The sequence below is a fragment of the Tenebrio molitor genome, chromosome 9 (assembly GCF_963966145.1).
Source record: "Tenebrio molitor chromosome 9, icTenMoli1.1, whole genome shotgun sequence".
Classification (NCBI taxonomy): domain Eukaryota; kingdom Metazoa; phylum Arthropoda; class Insecta; order Coleoptera; family Tenebrionidae; genus Tenebrio; species Tenebrio molitor.
In genome coordinates this window covers 10,338,143-10,356,674 of record NC_091054.1, presented here as the reverse complement: position 1 = coordinate 10,356,674, position 18,532 = coordinate 10,338,143, and the positions used below count along the sequence as shown (strand labels likewise).

The following is an 18,532-nucleotide window of genomic DNA, read 5'->3' as shown; positions in this document are numbered from 1 at the left end:
TGTCATCAGATCAAATGTCATTACAATGGTAACTGTCATTATTAATTATTGACTATTAAAATTTGCTATTATGTTTACTTTAGAGTAAAAAATTTTCATTGTGCGGTGTTACTTCACAAATGAAGAAAGACTTGAGAACGGCAAATGGTCCTATTCGACATCTCGAGTTTTTGAAGAATTTCAACAAAAGTTTCCGGACTTTCACCTTGTCTTGATTATTTTTTTTCCATACCTAAAAAACAACGTGTTCAAAAACTATATAGGATATATAAAACTCAATGTCTGTTTGTTTGTTTGTTTGGTATGCAAATCTACAGTTTTATTCCAATTTTGATGAAATTTTACACATGTGACCTTCAAAACAGGGGGGAAATTGCTGTCTACTTTAATTTTACTACAAGAACCAACTCCTACTACCATTTTCAACCTTCTTGAGCACAGAGTTTTTTCAAGTTGGAAATTGGGTTTGCATGATATATTCAGGTGTCATAGTTACATTTGGTTGTTTATACAAATAGACATTTTGCAAAGTCAGTTTGACTGATGATAGTGTTTTACGGCAAAACGTTTTAAATGAAGGAGAACAAAAGGCAGGTATCTGAAATCACACGAGACATTCAAACAATGGCAAGATCTAAATAAGGTTACGACTGTAAATATGAAAGTGTTATGTTGGCGTATTTTCATGAACTGGTAAGTGTTCGTAGTGATAGTTACCTTTTTGTTTATGTAGTCAAAGAAACGTAGCCCCTCATCATTGTGGATGTATTACTCGATGCTGCGAAGTGCGAACACAAAAGACGTTTGAAAAGCTTGCGTTACTAGGAATTATTAATGAATTAATTAATAAAATAGTATATATAGTTTGAATACTATTTTTTTCCCTACCGGCACAACTTCGTTGAAAAAAGTCAAAAAAAAAATGGTTATATTCCTGAATAAAACGAAAATTTTGAGAATTGAATAGTAGGCTGGGTTATTTGTTTAATTAACTTGTCATCGCATTTCAAGATTTGACATTCGTTCGAAAATTTGATATAAACAGGGTAAAGTAATCTACCTACTGTTTTCTGTTTATTTTCCAGATTATATGATTGATCTACCAACTTGCTTTATTGAATTGGCTTTCATTTATCAATAACTTATTTCACTTTTGACACTTTTGACATTTGTATTTTGGTACAGTTTTACCATAAACATTTCATGATTAACTTTCTTACCTTAGCGAGAAAGTTGAATTTTCTCACCTCAAATGAGGTATCCACAGCCTACATTTCTAACCGGTAGTGAAAAATAGTTATTTACACTACGAGAGAGGAAGGTAAAGCTTTTGTTCACGCGAATTGCATGTTCGGCCACGACGCGCAGCGGAGTGGTCGATGCAATTCAAGTGAACAAAAGCGGCCTTACTTTCGAGTGCTGTATTTGATTTTGTTCGATATCAGACATAACTTCTTTCGGGGAGATTCACGAAACTTTGCAAATTTGCAAATTTGCAAATCGTTAACGAAACGGCAAATACAATGCTTCAACAATGTCGGTTGTCATGGTTTTGAATTTGCAACGCCTTATCGAGCCTTACCGAGTTTCGTGAATGACCCCCTAAGTCTGTAACTTTATATTCAAAATTTTAAATAAAATTAAAATAAAATAAATAAATCACATTTTCGGAGAGATCTGTTGCTATGGAAAAAAATAAAATACAAAATAAACAAAGTTTTGCAAAGTCAATACAGTGATTGTGCACACCACGTTGTGGAAATGGATGACGAAGAATTCTGTGTTCCTGATGACGTCCTGGAAGAGGCAAGTGCCGCGAAGTACCAAATGGTGCCTACGAAATCAAAATTACGATACCAGAAAGAATTGGAAATATTTACACAATGGCAGACCGAGATCAAGGGAAAAGACGAAAGCAGCATCAGCGCGGTTATTCAATGTTGAAGAGTACACTGTTTGTATTTCAAAACGTTTATATCTCCAGGTATCCAGGTAAGAGGTTTTTTTAATAAGCTATTAGTTGTTTTAATATAATAAATTGTACAGGTTCAACAGTCTCACCTCCTTTTTGAAAACAAAATGTAGAAACTATCAGCCGAAAAAAGCTACAACTTCTTCAAGAAACGATGTTTGCAAGTTTTTACTGGAAGCGGCGGACCAAGAGTGGATCCTTCAGAAAGTTGTAATGATGATGGGCATATTCGGTGGCCGTCGTGATTAATTATGTAAAGTGATGAATTGTTATACAGTGAGTTTTTTTTAAGACTGGCCATAGGGTTTTACAAGCTACATTTTTCGACCCCCTGTTAACTTTTGTCCTCATGAAAATATTCAACCCAGTTTTGTAGTAAAGTTGTGGGATATGATAATGTATTGAAACAATTTCAATTTAATAACCAGAATCAAGGAATAAGTTATAGCAAAAAGACATTTTTTGAATTCCGTTTGGTCTAATTTTACATTTTCAGTAGGCTAAAATTTTACCTGACATTTGTAATTTTGATATGTAATTGATTATGTGATTGCTTAACTGCCTCTGGAGGCCATTTTGAACATTTCATTTAATTTTTACTAAAGTAAAGAAACTTGTTATAACATAAATAATGAATCTATCGTTATAAAATGTAAAATATTAATGTTCACACTATTTTTTGCAAATAACATTTTATTTGTAAATTGTCTATTACAACCATTTAGGTATTACAAATACAAAGTTAACAGGAGGTTGAAAAATTAGCATGTAAAACCGTCTGGCCAGTCTTAAAAAAACGCACTGTATACGTTATTCACGTTGAATTGAACATTTCAAGGTCAAATAATTTAGCAAACAGTGACATGCAGGTAAATACCGTTCACGATGGATTGAGCATTGCTAAATTCGCATTATGTTGGTTAGCTGCATGTCACTATTTACAAAACATAATTACAGAGCCAAAATTTATTATTGGTATGTAATGTAATTATTTTCAATATACAAATTCTTTTTCATAAAATGGAATTTCAATTATGCGTGAGCGAAAGTGCGTGAGCGAAAGTACGTGAGCGAAAGTGCGTGAGCGAAAGTGGAACCTTCACTCACTGGTAACCATGGATACAGACCCATTTTCTAGGGAGGTATCGAACAAAAGTTTTTTCGAGTTGGAGATTCCCCCACTTTCGCCGCTTCACCCCCGCGCCTTCGTCTGGGTTTATCACAAAGTAATTTTTGAGAACTGTTCCCAACTCAAGAAAAAAAGTACATTTATTTATACAGTGAGTTTTTTTAAAGACTGGACATAGGGTTTTACATGCTAATTTTTCAACCCCCTGTTAACTTTTATTTTTATGAAAATTACAAAACCTAGCGTTGTTTTTAGATTAAACAATAATATTATCTACTTATATACTTCATTTTGTAATACCTAAATGGTTGTAATAGACAATTTACAATCAAAATGTTATTTGCAAAAAATTGTTTGAACATTACTTTAAAAACGATAGATTCATTATTATGTTATAACAAGGTTCTTTACTTCGATAAAAATTAAATGAAATGTTCAAAATGACCTCCATTGGCGGTTAAGCAATTGCACAATCAATTACATATCAAAGTTACAAATGTCAGGTGAAATTTCAGGCTACTGAAAATTTAAAATTTAAGCAAACGGAATTCCTCGCAGTTTGTGATATTTACTTATTCCGACGTTGTCTATGGGATTAATTGTTGATCGTAACATGGAGTATGCTGACCATAATAGTTATTTATGTGACGCGCTTAGTAAATTAATCTTTACGGGCGCGCTGGCACTTGTGGGACGAGTGACGTAAGGAACGAGTCTCCATAAGCCAGTAAGCCCAGTAAAGATTAATTGCTAAGCGAGTTGCATACAAACTTTTATTTCCACCTTCAGCCTTTAAATTTCGTTTTTTAATTGTTATTTATGTTTATAAAAATTTTGTAATGAAAGGCGGTGAGGCAATTTTACCTACGTCGTCATTGTGTGGAAATAAACAACAAAAATACTGTCAGAAGTTTTGTGAAATTTGTTGCAAAAAGGAAGAAAAGAAAGAAAGGCTTTAATGCTCGATGAAAACTTTGAAGGCGATTTTCTTGAAATCCAAGAAAATAACCACGGAATTACCAACGCTGCAAGTGCGGTTCTCTACTGATTCAATCCCAGGAGCGATATGACAATGGCTTTCGAAACGGATCAAAATGCATTATTAACGTATGTAATTAGTTAAATTTGTGTTTATAATAAACTTTTTCAAAAATCATTTACATAATTAGTTTTGATTAATTATTATTTTTTGATGAGCCTTGTAAAGTCCTTACAGGTCTCTTCTACGTGCCTGTTAAATATTACAGGGCTCTGCCTGTAACTACCCATTTACTTAGTTACCACAAATGCCTATAAAGTGTCATTTACTTAGAAGGTAGAAATAAAGATATTTTGTGAGTGCACAGTGTGGCACTTTAAAGAAAGAGAGTAGAAAATAGTTCTTATACTTGCGCCACTAAGTACTAACACTACTAGGCGCCTAACTCACTAACAACTTAATATACACCTAGGCAATTATTGGTTGCCTATATAACAGGCTACTTTAACACAAATTTTGTTTGGATTTATTTTATTACTGGTTATTTATGTATCTATGTTCCTGTTAGAAGCAGAACTTGACAAAAAAGATGACATTGTCTAAATTGTTAGGCGTTCGTAATGCAAATGTTTCATCCAAAATGCTAACATTTAACATTTCACTTTATCGAAGCATTTTTTTTTATTAAAAAAAAGTTCCAGTTCAATTAATTAATATTCGAAAAATAACTATTATGCTAAATAACCATCATAAAATTTATTTATCCAACATTCAATAGTAATATCGTGTTTTACTAGTTAGTTTTAATTGAGTAAACTGGGCTATAACTAGTCTGTTGTTTTAACCCACGTTGCCATTTGCACCGTGGGTTATAACATACATAACCCACGTTGCCATTAGCACCGTGGGTTATTAACGTTCATAACCCATCGGGAGCAGAATTTCATCAATAATGTCATTATCTAAAAATTTTGGAATATTGGATAAAACGTTGTATGGCATACGTGGGTTATTAAGTACTACCCACTCGAGGTAATAACCTACTCGGGCAAGCCCTCGTAGGTTACAAATACCTCTCGTGGGTAATATCTTAAATAACCCACTTATACCATAAATAACTATTATTAAAATCTATCTAATTTAAAATTTACAAAATTTTAATCTTGTGAATTACGAGTAATATTTTAAAAAATACGAAGCAAAAACGATTTTCAAAAAAAAAAAATTCTGCCAGACAAATACTACTTATACAGGTGTCCCAAAAGTACCGCCTTTCTTGAAGGTACGTCATTTAGGGATGTAGTGGAGTGCTAGAAAAATATTTTTTTTAAATCCTGACCCTCCATTTAGGAAATATAGGCAATTTTAAAATATAAAAAAGGCAACGCTGTAACCTGAGAATTACCTCTACCCAGAAATACGTAATAGCAGTGTATTATTGAATACCTAGGCTTGAGCTTGAGAGGTAACACAACAACCAAACACTTCAACAAAAATTATTTTATTAAAATAAATTTTCAAAATTTTGCCCATTTGCGTCTAAACATGCGTTGGCTCTTTTAACGATGTTGCCGTGAACGCGCTCAAGCATTTCAGGAGTCACCGTAGAAGTAGATATTGAATTTTTTAAACAATTTTTCAGTACTCCATAACACTTCTAGATGACGCACCCTCAAGGAAAGGCGGTACTTTTGGGAGACTCTGTATTACATGATAATAAACTAAAAGGTATATTTTGATCCTCGCCGCGCTCGTGCAATAATTACATGAAAGATGAAAAAGTACGTTTCCAACAGAATGGTGTGCGCTTGCACAATGCCATTTTTAGTAAAAATGTAAATTTGAATCGGACAACATCTAAATCATCTAATCTGTTCACTGCAACCGGATACACCTCTTATCTTATCACTTTTATATCTGGCTATTTGACTTGGCACTATAACAATCTTGAATTGATCTATTTTTAACGCAGACCGTCTCAGAACACCTCAATCTCCATATAAAAAACTACAAACCACTCGTATCTTTTTTTTTTGGGGAAAACCTCAACGTGCACCACGTCCTGTTCCCTCACCCACTGAATTTACGTGAACATTACGAAACGAAAGATCGTGACGGACCGAAAATGAGCCAATAAAAAATGCAATAATCGTGCATTCGTTTCTCACTTGTTTATCAAGTATTTAAATGCGCTGACGAACAACGTTGAAACAAACGATATTAAAAAAATGGTCTGACTAATGTTGGTCGAATAGTTTGATCTGGTATTCGTGAATAGTGCGTCGAACAATAAAAAAAATTGTTGGGATTGTTGGGGTGTTTTGGGTATCGGTCGTCGACGCTGCGTCGGAGGTGAGTCAATCGGGGGGTTGATAATAATATTTACAAAACACAACTATTTAGAACGACGAGATATACGAGTATGTTTCACAACAAAATTCACAAAGGGACGATTTTGTTGTGCAGACGCGATTAAGATCTCGAATTCAAAGTGCTGTTTTTTTTAATCTCAAAATCTGAACCAAAAAGTGTGAAATTTGTAGTTTGTAATGTCCTGAATGCATCGTTTTATCTTGCGAGACAAACAAAGTGCTCGAGAGGAAAATTATTACAACAGCCACCTTACAGTCCCGGTCAGAAGGACTGAAATTTTTATTTTGATAACTGATACCATCGAATATCGAATGTCTTCACTTCATTTTGTTTTTTTGTGAGTAGCTTCACTCACTCATTTACTACTGCTCCATCGTCCCCAAAATGAGTACCATGATATCCAAAAGATGTTAGTTAGCACCACGCCACGCAGGCACCAGACGCCCACTCCGATATTTTCAAGATTTTGAATACCAATACTTATTCCTCTTTCTTTGAATCAATTTTAATTGTTTGCTCCAAAGAAACTATTTTGGGATGGTACTAAATTATTCTGCGGAAACTTTTTCCACTTGGTGTAGTTTCTCATATTAGCAAAATAAAATATGTAATAATAATGGCATTTAGTTTGGTCATTTACTTCTTCACTGTCATCATTTTGTTTATCTTTCTTAGTTTAAATTTAAACGACTATTTCCTTGTTTCAAGAGATCTGTTTTTAGATTTATCATTGTTTTTTCGCTAATTTTGCGTTGATAATAATCTACCATACACCTGTTATATACAGGGTGATTCATATAGTTTCATAAATATTTTAACCAGTGGCAGATTCCGGTCTCAAAAGGCTCTTGACAATAAAATTTTGAGTCACATCAAAAGTTGGCAAAAATTACCAGATCGGTTTTTTCACTATTAGTAAATGCCATTCTTCTCTAAATTATTCCACTTTACGTCCAATGTATAACAAATATCATGAATGTCATAATAGAAGCAAACAATTGTTGCTATAGAGAAAATATTGGTATTATAAAGTTCGCTTTTTGACAACAACGCCTGACAATTTGTTTCAACGCAAAATATTTTCATTTATCTGCAGTTCTTAAAAGGTGGTAGTACACTCTTCAACATGCTTTATCTTCAACAATTTTAACCTTAGAACCTAGACATTTTTGTAAGAGTATCTAGGGGTTGGAATCTACCACCGGTTAAAGTTTATATGATACTATATGAATCATCCTGTATATTGCATTATTTTCTTTTGTTCACTTTTCTTCATTTATCCTTCATTATTGGTACCTCCTAATATTTAATTAATGCAATTTATTGTTATTTTGTTGCACTGCTTATTAAATATCATTCCAATTAACTTAATTATTACCCATTTCTTTTAAGAATATTATATCTATAGAGGTAATTTAAAAAATTTTGTTTGTTGTTTTTGATATAAATCTTTTCTTTTTTATTTCGTTTCTGATTTTTGTAATTTTTATACCTTTTTCTTTTTATACAATTCTGATATTTTCTTTATAAATATCTACAGTGTTCTGGAAATGCATGTCAATACAAATGCAATACAATTTTTTTTTCTAGTAAAAGCCTTTTGCTTTTGGGATATAAATCATTGAAAATTTACTCGAAATTTTCAGTATCTTTTTTCCCAATTACTTCAATTCAGTAGAATACTGGAAATTTCGAGCAAATTTTCAATGCTTTATACCTCAAAAACAAAAGACTTGTACTACAAAAAATATGTGTATTTAACTTCTTTTGATCGTCACCGACTGCAGATTTTTTTTTGACATGCATTTCGAGGACACCTTTATATTTACTGCATCCTTCTCTCAAATGAAAATTATTTTTTATTTTATCAAATCGCAAAAATTTCCAAACAAAAAATTACCCTGGCTAGTAATAAATCGAAACATTATATATATTTTGATTTTCAAAAAATTGCAATTCAAAATATTCCACAAAGGCTTTTCGTTTTTTTTCGATTTTCTTTGACCTCCATTCTACCTAGTTTTAGGACCACTCCAAAACCACTCTTATCTTGTGTGTAGAAAAAATGTGAATTGAGTAATAGCAGAAACAATAACGTCTACATATTTGAGGTTCTTAACAACTGTTGTGGAATTCACTAAATCAACAACTTCCGTGACGTTAACAAGAACAATGCAGCTAAAACCCAAAGTGAAATTGTGTAATTAATACTTTTTGATAATTTTCCACCGAACGAGATGCTCGACGAGTCGACGCTCGACTGACTTTTGACACAGATAAAAATTATCATTCTTAAAATCGCAATAAACTTAGATATCACCATAACAATTTCGAATTTTATTTTTAACCATTAAAACAGATTGACAAGGTTTTGTATTAACCTCGCTGATGATAATAAAATCCCACTTAAAGTAGACAAGCAACAACAGAAAAAAACTAGTGACTTTAGTTGTCAAATCTGATTGACTGTCAATTTCTTGTACACTTCTGTCAAAGCAAAATTTTGACGTTTATCAAAATTGAATTGTGGTCAACTCCGGCAGGACAGATTGTCGAGAGTTGGCAAAACCTGAGGACTGTCAAATGACAACCAAGAGAGCTTTTGCCAAAATTCTAACGCATTCTGAGATACACTTTGTGACGGTGAGGTGATTAGAGAGCGCGCTTTTGATTTGTTCCCTGAGAGGAAAGCTTCCCATGTGATCACGATCGCAAACTGTCTTGTTCTTGGAGTGTCCTAGATAAAATTGACTCTCAATGGTAATTTGTAGATTCGACTGTGATTAGATGATATCTGGTGTGACTTATAATAGAAAAACGAAACAAGATGTCTCAGTCAAATTAAGATTTGAAGGTGATCACCATGTCCGACATCAAACTGCCAATCTGCCAAGACGACGAGGCCCCCAAGCCTAGTAAGCCCTTCCGCACCGCCCCCGCTCGTCTAACCCGCACTTTACAGGCCGCCTCCTGGGGGCTCGACACCTACAGTTCTTCCTCATGTCCTTCACTCTGGTCATATTCTTCGGGATGCGGACCGCTCTGTCAGTCGGGATCATCGCCATGATCGAGGAGAACCCGCCGAGTCCCGACATTCCCGTAAGTACCCTACGGCACCGCGAGTCTCCGCCTGATCCGGATCTTTAGACGTACCCCGAGTGGACCGGCACCGACACCATCTTGTCATCGTTCTTCTGGGGGTATTTGGTCACGCAGATCGTGGCCGGGCAGCTGAGCGAGTACTTCGGCGCCAAGTGGTTCCTGGTCGGGACCATGCTCTTGGGCTCCGTCTTCAACGTGCTCATCCCCGTCCTGGCTTCTTGTTGGGGTTCCGGCGGCGTAATTCTTTGTAGGGTCGTCCAGGGTCTGGCACAAGGATTTCTCTACCCCTGCATCCTCAACATCGTCAGCAAGTGGACTCCGTTGTTCGAGCGCTCCCGAGTGTCAAGTTTCGTGTACGGGGGCGCGTCGGTGGGGATCGTCACATCCATGCCCTTGACGGGCGCCATCGCCGGGTCCACGTGGGGGTGGCCCGTCGCGTGCTACCTCTACGGCGGTCTGGGGGTCCTCTGGACCGCCATCTTCGCCGTGTTCGCGGCGGACTCCCCGGCGACCCACCGGTGTGTCTCCACCGAGGAGCGACTCTACATCGAGAGTTCCACTTGCGTCAACAAAAACTGCACAAAGGTGAGTTGGCGGTGGTGCCGTCGCGAACCGGCACTACTGGTTGGTGTGTTCGCAGAAAATCCCCACCCCTTGGAAGTCCATCTTCTTGTCGCTGCCCATGTGGGCCATCTTCGTGGCGAGCTGCGGAGCCAGCTGGGGCTCCTTCACGCTCCTCACCGAGATCCCCAGCTACATGGACAACATCATGGACTTCAACATAAGCGAAGTGAGTCGATTTGACCCCCGCCAGGGCGCTCCTCATCCGATGCTTCTAGAATAGCCAGCTCTCGGCTCTGCCCTACGTGGCTCTCCTTCTCGCTGGCCTCATCGGGGCCCCCATCGCTGACAAGCTCATCACCAACGAAATCTTCACCATTGACACCACGAGGAAAGTGTTCACCTCGTTGGGGTGCTTCGTCCCGGCGGTGGCGCTCATCTCTCTGGGCTTCATCGACAGCACCCAGAAGGACGTGGCCACGGGACTGTTGGTCATGGCTGTTGGTTCCAGCGCCTTCACTCAATGCGGCTACTTAGTCAATCCCATAGATCTGTCTCCGAACCACGCTGGTACCATCACCGGAATAGTCAACTGTTTTTCGACAATCTTCTCCATTCTGGGTCCCCTGTCTGTCGAATTCTTGGGCGACGATAAGGTACTGACAGTCTTGTGACGGTTTCTTTCGTTTATTATTATCATTACTGTTATTTTAGAAAGATCCCACTCTTTGGTGGAACGTCTTCCGATTAGCCGCCGGGATCTACATCGCTTGTGGATTGTTTTACATGTTTTTCGGGTCAGGAAAGACCCAGGAGTGGAACGAGGACCCAGAGGAGCAACAAGCCAAAAAACGTACGGTAAACATTTCTTTGTAAAAAATGTCGTGACGATCCTTTTTTTTAGGTATTTCGGAAAAAGAGCAAAAGACTGAAGTTTACGTAATTGACAGTTAAGTGGACATTATATTATTTATATTTTTGTGTGATATACTTTTTAAATTATTAAAATTATTTATGTTCTAGTAGTGGTTTTCAATTTAGACCGATCGACAGGTGCCGATAACTTTCTCAAACTTATTGACTTGTTCGTTTTGAGTACATTTCGTGACATTTAGTTTTGATTGTACGATTCATTGTGATATAGATAGAAAGCGAGCCAATGGAAGCGCGCCAATTCGAGAGTTAAAAATTGTTATCGTTGCGGTTTCAATTTTGGACAAAATCTATTCTGTGAATAAACAGAGAAAAATCGTTTCCAAAAGTGAAACTTCGACAAAAGGCTATAAGTGTCGTCGTGAAAAGACGCACAGTATCTTGCTGAAACGGAATCTCTTATCGCATTGTCCTGTTTGTTATCATTTCTGCAGAGAGGTCCTTCCTGAGAAGCAGCAGTCTCGCTGTTCGTTTCAAAAATGTCTGCATCTACATTTTACCGTTCTCTCTCCCTTCTGATATGTCTTCACGCAGGTCTCCTCTATTTAGAACGTCTGTGTTCATCCAAATCTATTATTTTATTACTTTAGGGTACTTCTAATTCTGCATTCTTCAAAGGCCGCAATGCTTCCCATGAATGTGTTTCCTTGTGTATTTTTCTTCACGAAAAATCTTTTTTGTGAAACTGTTTTTGTTTTTTTTATAGGTACGTATTACGTTGGTATTGCTGTAATAGCACGCTGGCTGGCGTCCGGCATCTCTAGCGAGCTTGTTAATAATTAAAACATTTGAAATTTGACATAAATTTCACAGAAATGCCACCATAACTTATGCCACACAAAAGTCCCTAGATTATTTCATACATAATTAGATTTTTGAGTTTTTATCAAATTAATGCGACCGAAGTAGAAAAAATAGTATATTACACTTGTTTTATAAGAGGCACTGTTACACTCCTCACTGCGTTCGTCGTGCCCCAACCAACTCGTGTCACGATCAAGACTTTACAAAACTCGTATGATAATAATTATACTATTCTTTTATTATTCAGGTAATGTACTTCCTGTGAAGAAGTAAATGATGCAAGAAACGTGGGTGTTAAATGTCCAACTTGGAGATAATTTAATGTTTTGTGGAAAAAACAAAGAAAGATACAAATAAATGGAATGAGTTACGAAACAAATATTGGCAAAGTAAATAATATAAAAATAAACGGAAACAATAACGCTCCTGTTATAAACGGAATACGAAGATTATTAGGTCTTTTTTATTACTATGATTATTTACGTCATATCGTGTTTAGTAAGTACTCGAGTAATTCTAATTTCATTGTTTTCGGACAAAATTGTTACTTATCTGAGTAGCTTTGCTAAAAAACTGATGCCCAGATAAAATACTCTTAAAGAACAATAACAATTTAGACAAACTACTCATGTACGTATCGCGCGTTCAAATGAAATCCTGAGCTGAGTAGGCGTTGGAAAAATTAAACCCTTTAGAACAGTGTAAAGTTTGAATTTCCCACCGTTTGACACGAATGACATTTGTTTATGTTTAATCGGGACATACATAATTGAACATGTTCGTTTTTAGCAAAGGGTGCCCTTAGATATTTGCTTCGAGATTAGGAATCGTTAAGTTATTTTATTTTTAATGTAAAACATTGCAAAGAAAAAAAAAAAAGAAAGATTTTTTGGCTCTAAATTTTAGGTTAGCTCTCAACATGCTCCAATGAATTTACCTTTTAAAAAAGCAAAACTATCCCTCTACGAAAACAATTGACGGTTTCTAACGCCTTCCCAACCCAGGATTTCATTTGAACGCGAGATACAATTGCCGTGGCACGGGTTATTATTACTATTATTTTTGGCGAATAGACCAAATGATTCTGTTCTTGTCTTCTTGTAGACTTAAGTGTCTAAAGAAATAAGACATTCAGAAAAGTCGAACAAAAACACAAAACGTGACAGTAAAAAACAATGCAATACAAAAATAAAAAGAAATCTTAAGGATTGTAAACATCGTAAATGTGTAAAAATACAAATTCAAACTAGAGAATAACAACTAGATAAGTCGCATTGTTGGTTTTTAGGAAGTGTTTTAGGAAATCATTCTCATTTCTTCTTCCACATTTTTCATAAAATTCAGTGGCTCCCAAACATTTTTTGAAAAACTTTTAGCCCTTTTCTTGAAAAATATCAACATTTGTATAAGGTCTTATTGGCCCAATTGTTACCTATTGTAGAGTTCTACCACTGGTTAAAATACTGTACAACTTTCAAAGTCACCCTGTATTATTAAACTCACCCTATAAGAAGCTTCCTCAATATATTCTCTCAATTCTCTGCTAAATTGTACTAATCAATCAATACACATATACACGCACGATGAAACATTTTGAAAAAAAAAAGAACAAGCAGAGTGCTAACAAAAATAACAACTAACCTCACTTCTGGAAAAAAAAATTGCACTCATTAGTTTATTAGTGTGTCATAGACATTCCAACATAATAATAGATTAACAACCCTAAAAATGTTTTAAGAATTTGAATTTCTCCCAAGTTTCGCTTCTTTACTCTTCTCTTATACAGGGTTATTCTAAATGATTGTAGTCCAAGTAGGCGTAAAAACTGAATGTAAAATTTATGATTGCCGCTCCGTATAAAAAACATCCAAGTGATGTGAATAAGTGATTACACACCGTTCACACACAGGAGTTAAATTGGGTGCAAAACAACTCAATATTTTTATAATTCGTTGCAAAACGCAACATTTTTGGATTAAATCGTTAATTTTAAAAAAATAAATAAAATTCTCATCACCTAAAAAATGACAATGACAGCGACAAAAATTGACAGTTCACATAAAAGCGGCAAAAATTTCATAACATGGCCATGGCCTGCTTCAACTACAATCATTTAGAATAATCAATCTTCAAATGAGGTTATAAAATTATTAAACCTGCATTGCCAAATCGTCCTTAACACAATTTCTTGTTCTTTCATTGCTATTCTCATTGTCTTCTTTTGAACACACATTAGCAGCCACCCGCTAAATTTAAATTTCAGAGAAAATAATGTTTTGTAGAGATCATAAAGATAGCAACACACTAAACTAACCTCACTTCTATAAGAATATGACAAGTGTAATGTAATGACAGCTATCGCTCTGATCCACCATAAATATAAGTTCAAAATTATTTCCAAAAACGTTTGTAATTTTCAATTTTTAATTTAACTTTGGGGGACCCAACAATAACAATTATTAATCTTCCTGTATTTCTCTCCTATTTCCTTTAGTCTCTAAGCTTTAGATCTTCTCTCAGTTCTTCAACTGTTAGAAGTTGCTAAGAAAACTCCTTTTTGTCCCTTCATTTACTTTCTTCATTTCCTCCTCATGACTTCCTTACTTGCTCTCTAACTGCGTTGATTAATCGAAAGTATCTAGACGCTACAATACAAGCGTAGAGATAACTGAAGCACAGCAGTAGCAAAAAATAACACCAACCTAATCTCACTTCTGAAAAAATGACAGCTACAATGACATCAGTAAAGTGCCACTGTTGTACCATAGACACACCTTTACAATATTCTTCACATTGTGGTGTTTTAATATTTAGATACTCAGACCAAGTCAAATAAGTACAGTCATGTGACAATTTTATTTTTCGAGGGTAATGTGCGCTGAACATTGAACAAAATTTCCATGGATTTTTTGCTGCCAGAACAAACAGCAGATTTCATTTATTTGTCAAAGTTGACAAGTGATTATCCTTTTCAAAGCAATTTTACCGCAAAATGCCTAATAATAATAAAATAACAACCACTGTATTGTTAATTTTAGCCAAAATATTTTTTTTAATAAAATGCAAATTAAATAACTGCTTGAACTCACATTTTAAAACCCAAAAAATAAGTTGTCCCAGATTTATATGAACAAGTGAATTTGAGAGTTACGTTACAACAGTTGTCCAGATTTATCTGAACATGACTGTACCTTTTTAGTTTTTTTTTTTTGTCAATCAGATAAAACTGTGCCTCGTGTATCTAGCACAATCCCAAACCGTCAAAAGCATTTTTTTCAACATTTTCACGCACATTCCAATTGCACGTCTGACATCAGACACCTTATTTTCTTTATCAGCAATTCTAATTGACTTTGCAGATTTCAGACTCGATAGTACCCACGAATCAAGTGTCTCATTGCATTGTAATTTGATAAAGAGCTAATCTCAAAAATGTTTTTCTCTAATTGTTTGATCTTTGACTCGTCCGTCATTCAAACCACAGTCGAGACAGCCAATTAGGCGCTTTCAACGAGCGGAACTTGGTGTTTTAGTTTTGGAGTAGGGAGTCATAAACACTTCAACCGTTCTATCAAAAAAACAAGTTTCCGGTACCACTCAAATTTTGGAAAATTTTGACCTTTCTCTGTTGAATTTGTTTACTCAAGTTGTCCTTTACTGCAACACGTTGAGGGTACTCTCCGTTCAAAATATTTACGCAAAACTTCAAGGTGGTACTGTTGCAAAAAAAACAACTCTCGATTGAAAATATTTATTACGAGTTGATACAACTCTCATTTGAGATTCAACCATGCTCTAGTTTTCTCAATATCACTGTCACTCTCATTCCCACTGGAATGACAAATATTTATGATGTTTTCTTTCAGCTTGGCCACGTTAATCTCCCCCAAACTGTGCCTCGGAGTAAAATCGAGATGAAGAGTAGAAGACCTCGAACTAGAAACTAAAGAAACAAAATCTTCTCGTTTTGCAGACACTCGATCACTCTTACCTGACTTGACTTGCATTTGGGTGTACTCGTCGATGTAAGCCGCCGAGCAGAGAGGAGTACTGATCGGGAGTACCTCGTCGAATTTGGAAAAATCTGCTTCAAACTCTCTCCTGTCATAGTTGAAATTGAGCAAGCTCTGGAACTTGTGCCCCCACAAAACTTCCCTCGGCAAGTAGCTGGTCTTGGCTTGGGTCATCTGACCGGTGCTCTGACTGGTACCTTCTAGCAGTACCACGATCTCGAATCGGTCCTGTTGCAAGTCGCTCGGTACCAAATAGTACAAAGGCGAGTTGCGGTCGATCTTGTGCCAAACTACCAACGGCCAGTTGAAGAAGAGTCCAGTCTTGCAACCGTCTACCTTCAACGGCAGCTCCACCTGGTGGTGGTCCAGTACTCGTCCCTCCACGGTGCGCGTCGACCTCACGTAGAACGCTCTGACTTTGGCATCTATGATGTGATTCTTCCTCATGTCCCCCATCCTGAACGCGAAGCACAACTTGTTGTTCCTAGGATAGATCACAGCTTTCTTCGAGAAGAGAAGAGTCTGAGACCTGAGTCTGGGTAGAGTCATTTTGGAAAAGATGATGACCGCCATGATTCCCTGCATGGTGAAGCCGATGATGCACTGGAGGGCGTTGACGAAGATGGCCTCCGGACACTCATCCGTGGTGGCTTTGATTCCGTAGCCCACCGTGTGTTGCGTCTCGATGCTGAAGAGCAAACAGGACGCGAAGCCGTGGATGTCGTAGACGCACGGGACAAAACCGTTCTGCTTCTGGACCGGTGGGAGATGGTCCGGCTCGAAGTCCCCATGGGTGTAGCAGATCAACCACCAAATCACCGCGAAGAGGAGCCACGACAGCAGCAAAGTGTTGAGGAAGATGAAGATGGTGAAGGTCCAAGACGAGTCGACCAGTTTGGTGAACTGGAGGAAGGTGAGGCGTTGGCGGCGCGAGGTGGGGCGGTGGATGTTGCAGTTGCCGTTCTTGAGAACTATTCGGTGGCGGGGCTTGCGGAAATGTGACGGTACTCTAAAAGTTCGGAGGAGTTGACGGTGAAAGGAGTTGATTGCTCTCACCTTTGGAATCCTTTGGGGTCATAGCTCTGGCAAAACGAGTGGTTCTTCAACAGGTGTTGTCTAAGTTCGGTTTTTTCCTCCATACTAAATTGTAACAAAGACTTTGCACCTTTATTATGCAAACAGTCGACTTATCATTTAGATAATGAGCTGGACTTATTTACATACTCAGAGAGAGTCAGCGAACCTCTCATGCTTTAATCTCGAGTTTAGAAAATAGACGCATCAATTAATTGTGTCCAGATTTGCAACAGAAATCACTGCAACATCTTCCATGAATTATTTTTACTTGAAGATTAATTGCAGATAAGTGAGTGCGATAAGCCACGAACTTAGTTAATGATATTTGTTAGATTTACAGTTTTGATTATCCTCGTGCTAATCTTGAATTAAAATCTCAGAAAACAAGGTTGTTCAATTTGTAGTGATTAAGTATCTGTCAGTCTACAAACAAATATTTTTTCACGTGTTAAACAATTGTTTAAGAAAGCATCAAAATTTAAGAGAAGTGACAAAGATTTGAACATCTTCTTCTTCTTTCAGCAGTTGGGCGGTGTTAAAAATCAGCCTTTATATCACCGTTGTAGAAATCAGGCTTCTGAGGAAGCTATGATTTACAAACAAGGGGCTTTCAGGATTAGTTGTTGTAATCCAAAGGAGCAATTAAGTTATCCAGATAACTTCATTGGGTCGAATTAGGTTTATTATACATGATAAAGTTGTCTTGAGCTTTGTGGAGATTGTCCAGCTTAGTAGAAACTTGTTTTGTTCAGCCAAGATTTTTTCTAAGCTACTAGATCATTCAGCTCGCATTTAGAAGTTTGCAATTTCTTCTAAATAATTTAGAAAATTTTATTCTTCTGAATAAAAAAAGTCTCAAATCCTTACTGGAACAAATTCCAGGCCTTCCAGATCACTATTACATAGAAACTATACAAACCATGAGATGCTAGCTTTAATTATCTTTCTTACTCTTCTATAATCGTTTAAAGTCTTTTGGTCTAGATTTTAAAGAAAGAGAGCCACTCAGACTACATCTTGGTGATGCTTTTCGTGTTTTTCTGCTTCAATAAAACTCAAGTCAGGTCAAGCTTTTCTACTTCTATGTCTATTAGAAGTAGAGTTTCCCAAGAATCAATATTTAGACAAAGCGACAAAGAGCTGTATCTAGCACCTAGAATTCGATCAGTGTCTAACGTGCTACTAAAAAGCATCTACAGATGGCTTCTGTAGAAGAACTTGGTCAGTGATTTATAACTATGACGAAGTATGTGGTCAAAATAAAGCTACAAGATGTTGAAGAGGTTCTAGAAGAATCTAGACCAGCAAGGAAGGAAAAATTCACTGGGAAATATAGAATATCTTGAGGAAGTAATCAGATGATTCAGGAAAAACCTTCAAGGTTCAGTTTAAAAATTGAAACTGAAAAAATAAACTTCACGTTGTTAAACTTAACGTAGTGGAACTCTCTGTTGACAGCAAGCGTACAGTTGGTTGCAAAAAAAAAACGGGAAACGAAAATTTTCCTAATGTAAATTTTGTTTTGTCCATTTGTCAATTAATTGTCTACTTGACAATACTTAGCAAATATTTTTTTCAAATGTCATTGA

General features: G+C 36.5%; 2 protein-coding genes across 5 annotated transcripts; one reads left to right on the top strand and one right to left on the bottom strand.

The window, feature by feature from the left end:
• Positions 1-6,413: 6,413 nt before the first annotated feature.
• Positions 6,414-11,138, top strand: LOC138138761 (putative inorganic phosphate cotransporter). 4 transcript variants are annotated; one of them, XM_069058775.1, is made up of 8 exons: positions 6,414-6,432; positions 9,225-9,368; positions 9,416-9,552; positions 9,601-10,140; positions 10,196-10,345; positions 10,395-10,772; positions 10,831-10,969; positions 11,021-11,138. In XM_069058775.1, exons 2-8 carry the CDS (start codon positions 9,317-9,319, stop codon positions 11,068-11,070), a joined length of 1,446 nt encoding a protein of 481 aa, XP_068914876.1. In that variant the 5' UTR covers positions 6,414-6,432; positions 9,225-9,316; the 3' UTR covers positions 11,071-11,138. The 4 variants fall into 4 exon arrangements, with proteins under 4 accessions (XP_068914876.1, XP_068914875.1, XP_068914874.1 ...); XM_069058774.1 differs by lacking the exon at positions 6,414-6,432 and adding an exon at positions 8,915-9,096; XM_069058773.1 differs by lacking the exon at positions 6,414-6,432 and adding an exon at positions 8,915-9,101.
• A 4,450-nt stretch (positions 11,139-15,588) lies between these two features.
• On the bottom strand, positions 15,589-17,455 carry LOC138138025 (ATP-sensitive inward rectifier potassium channel 11-like). The gene is made up of 3 exons (XM_069057703.1): positions 16,923-17,455; positions 15,845-16,875; positions 15,589-15,796 (listed from the first exon to the last, which is right to left on the bottom strand). Exons 1-3 carry the CDS (start codon positions 17,003-17,005, stop codon positions 15,627-15,629), a joined length of 1,284 nt encoding a protein of 427 aa, XP_068913804.1. The 5' UTR covers positions 17,006-17,455; the 3' UTR covers positions 15,589-15,626.
• Between the last annotated feature and the right edge of the window lie 1,077 nt (positions 17,456-18,532).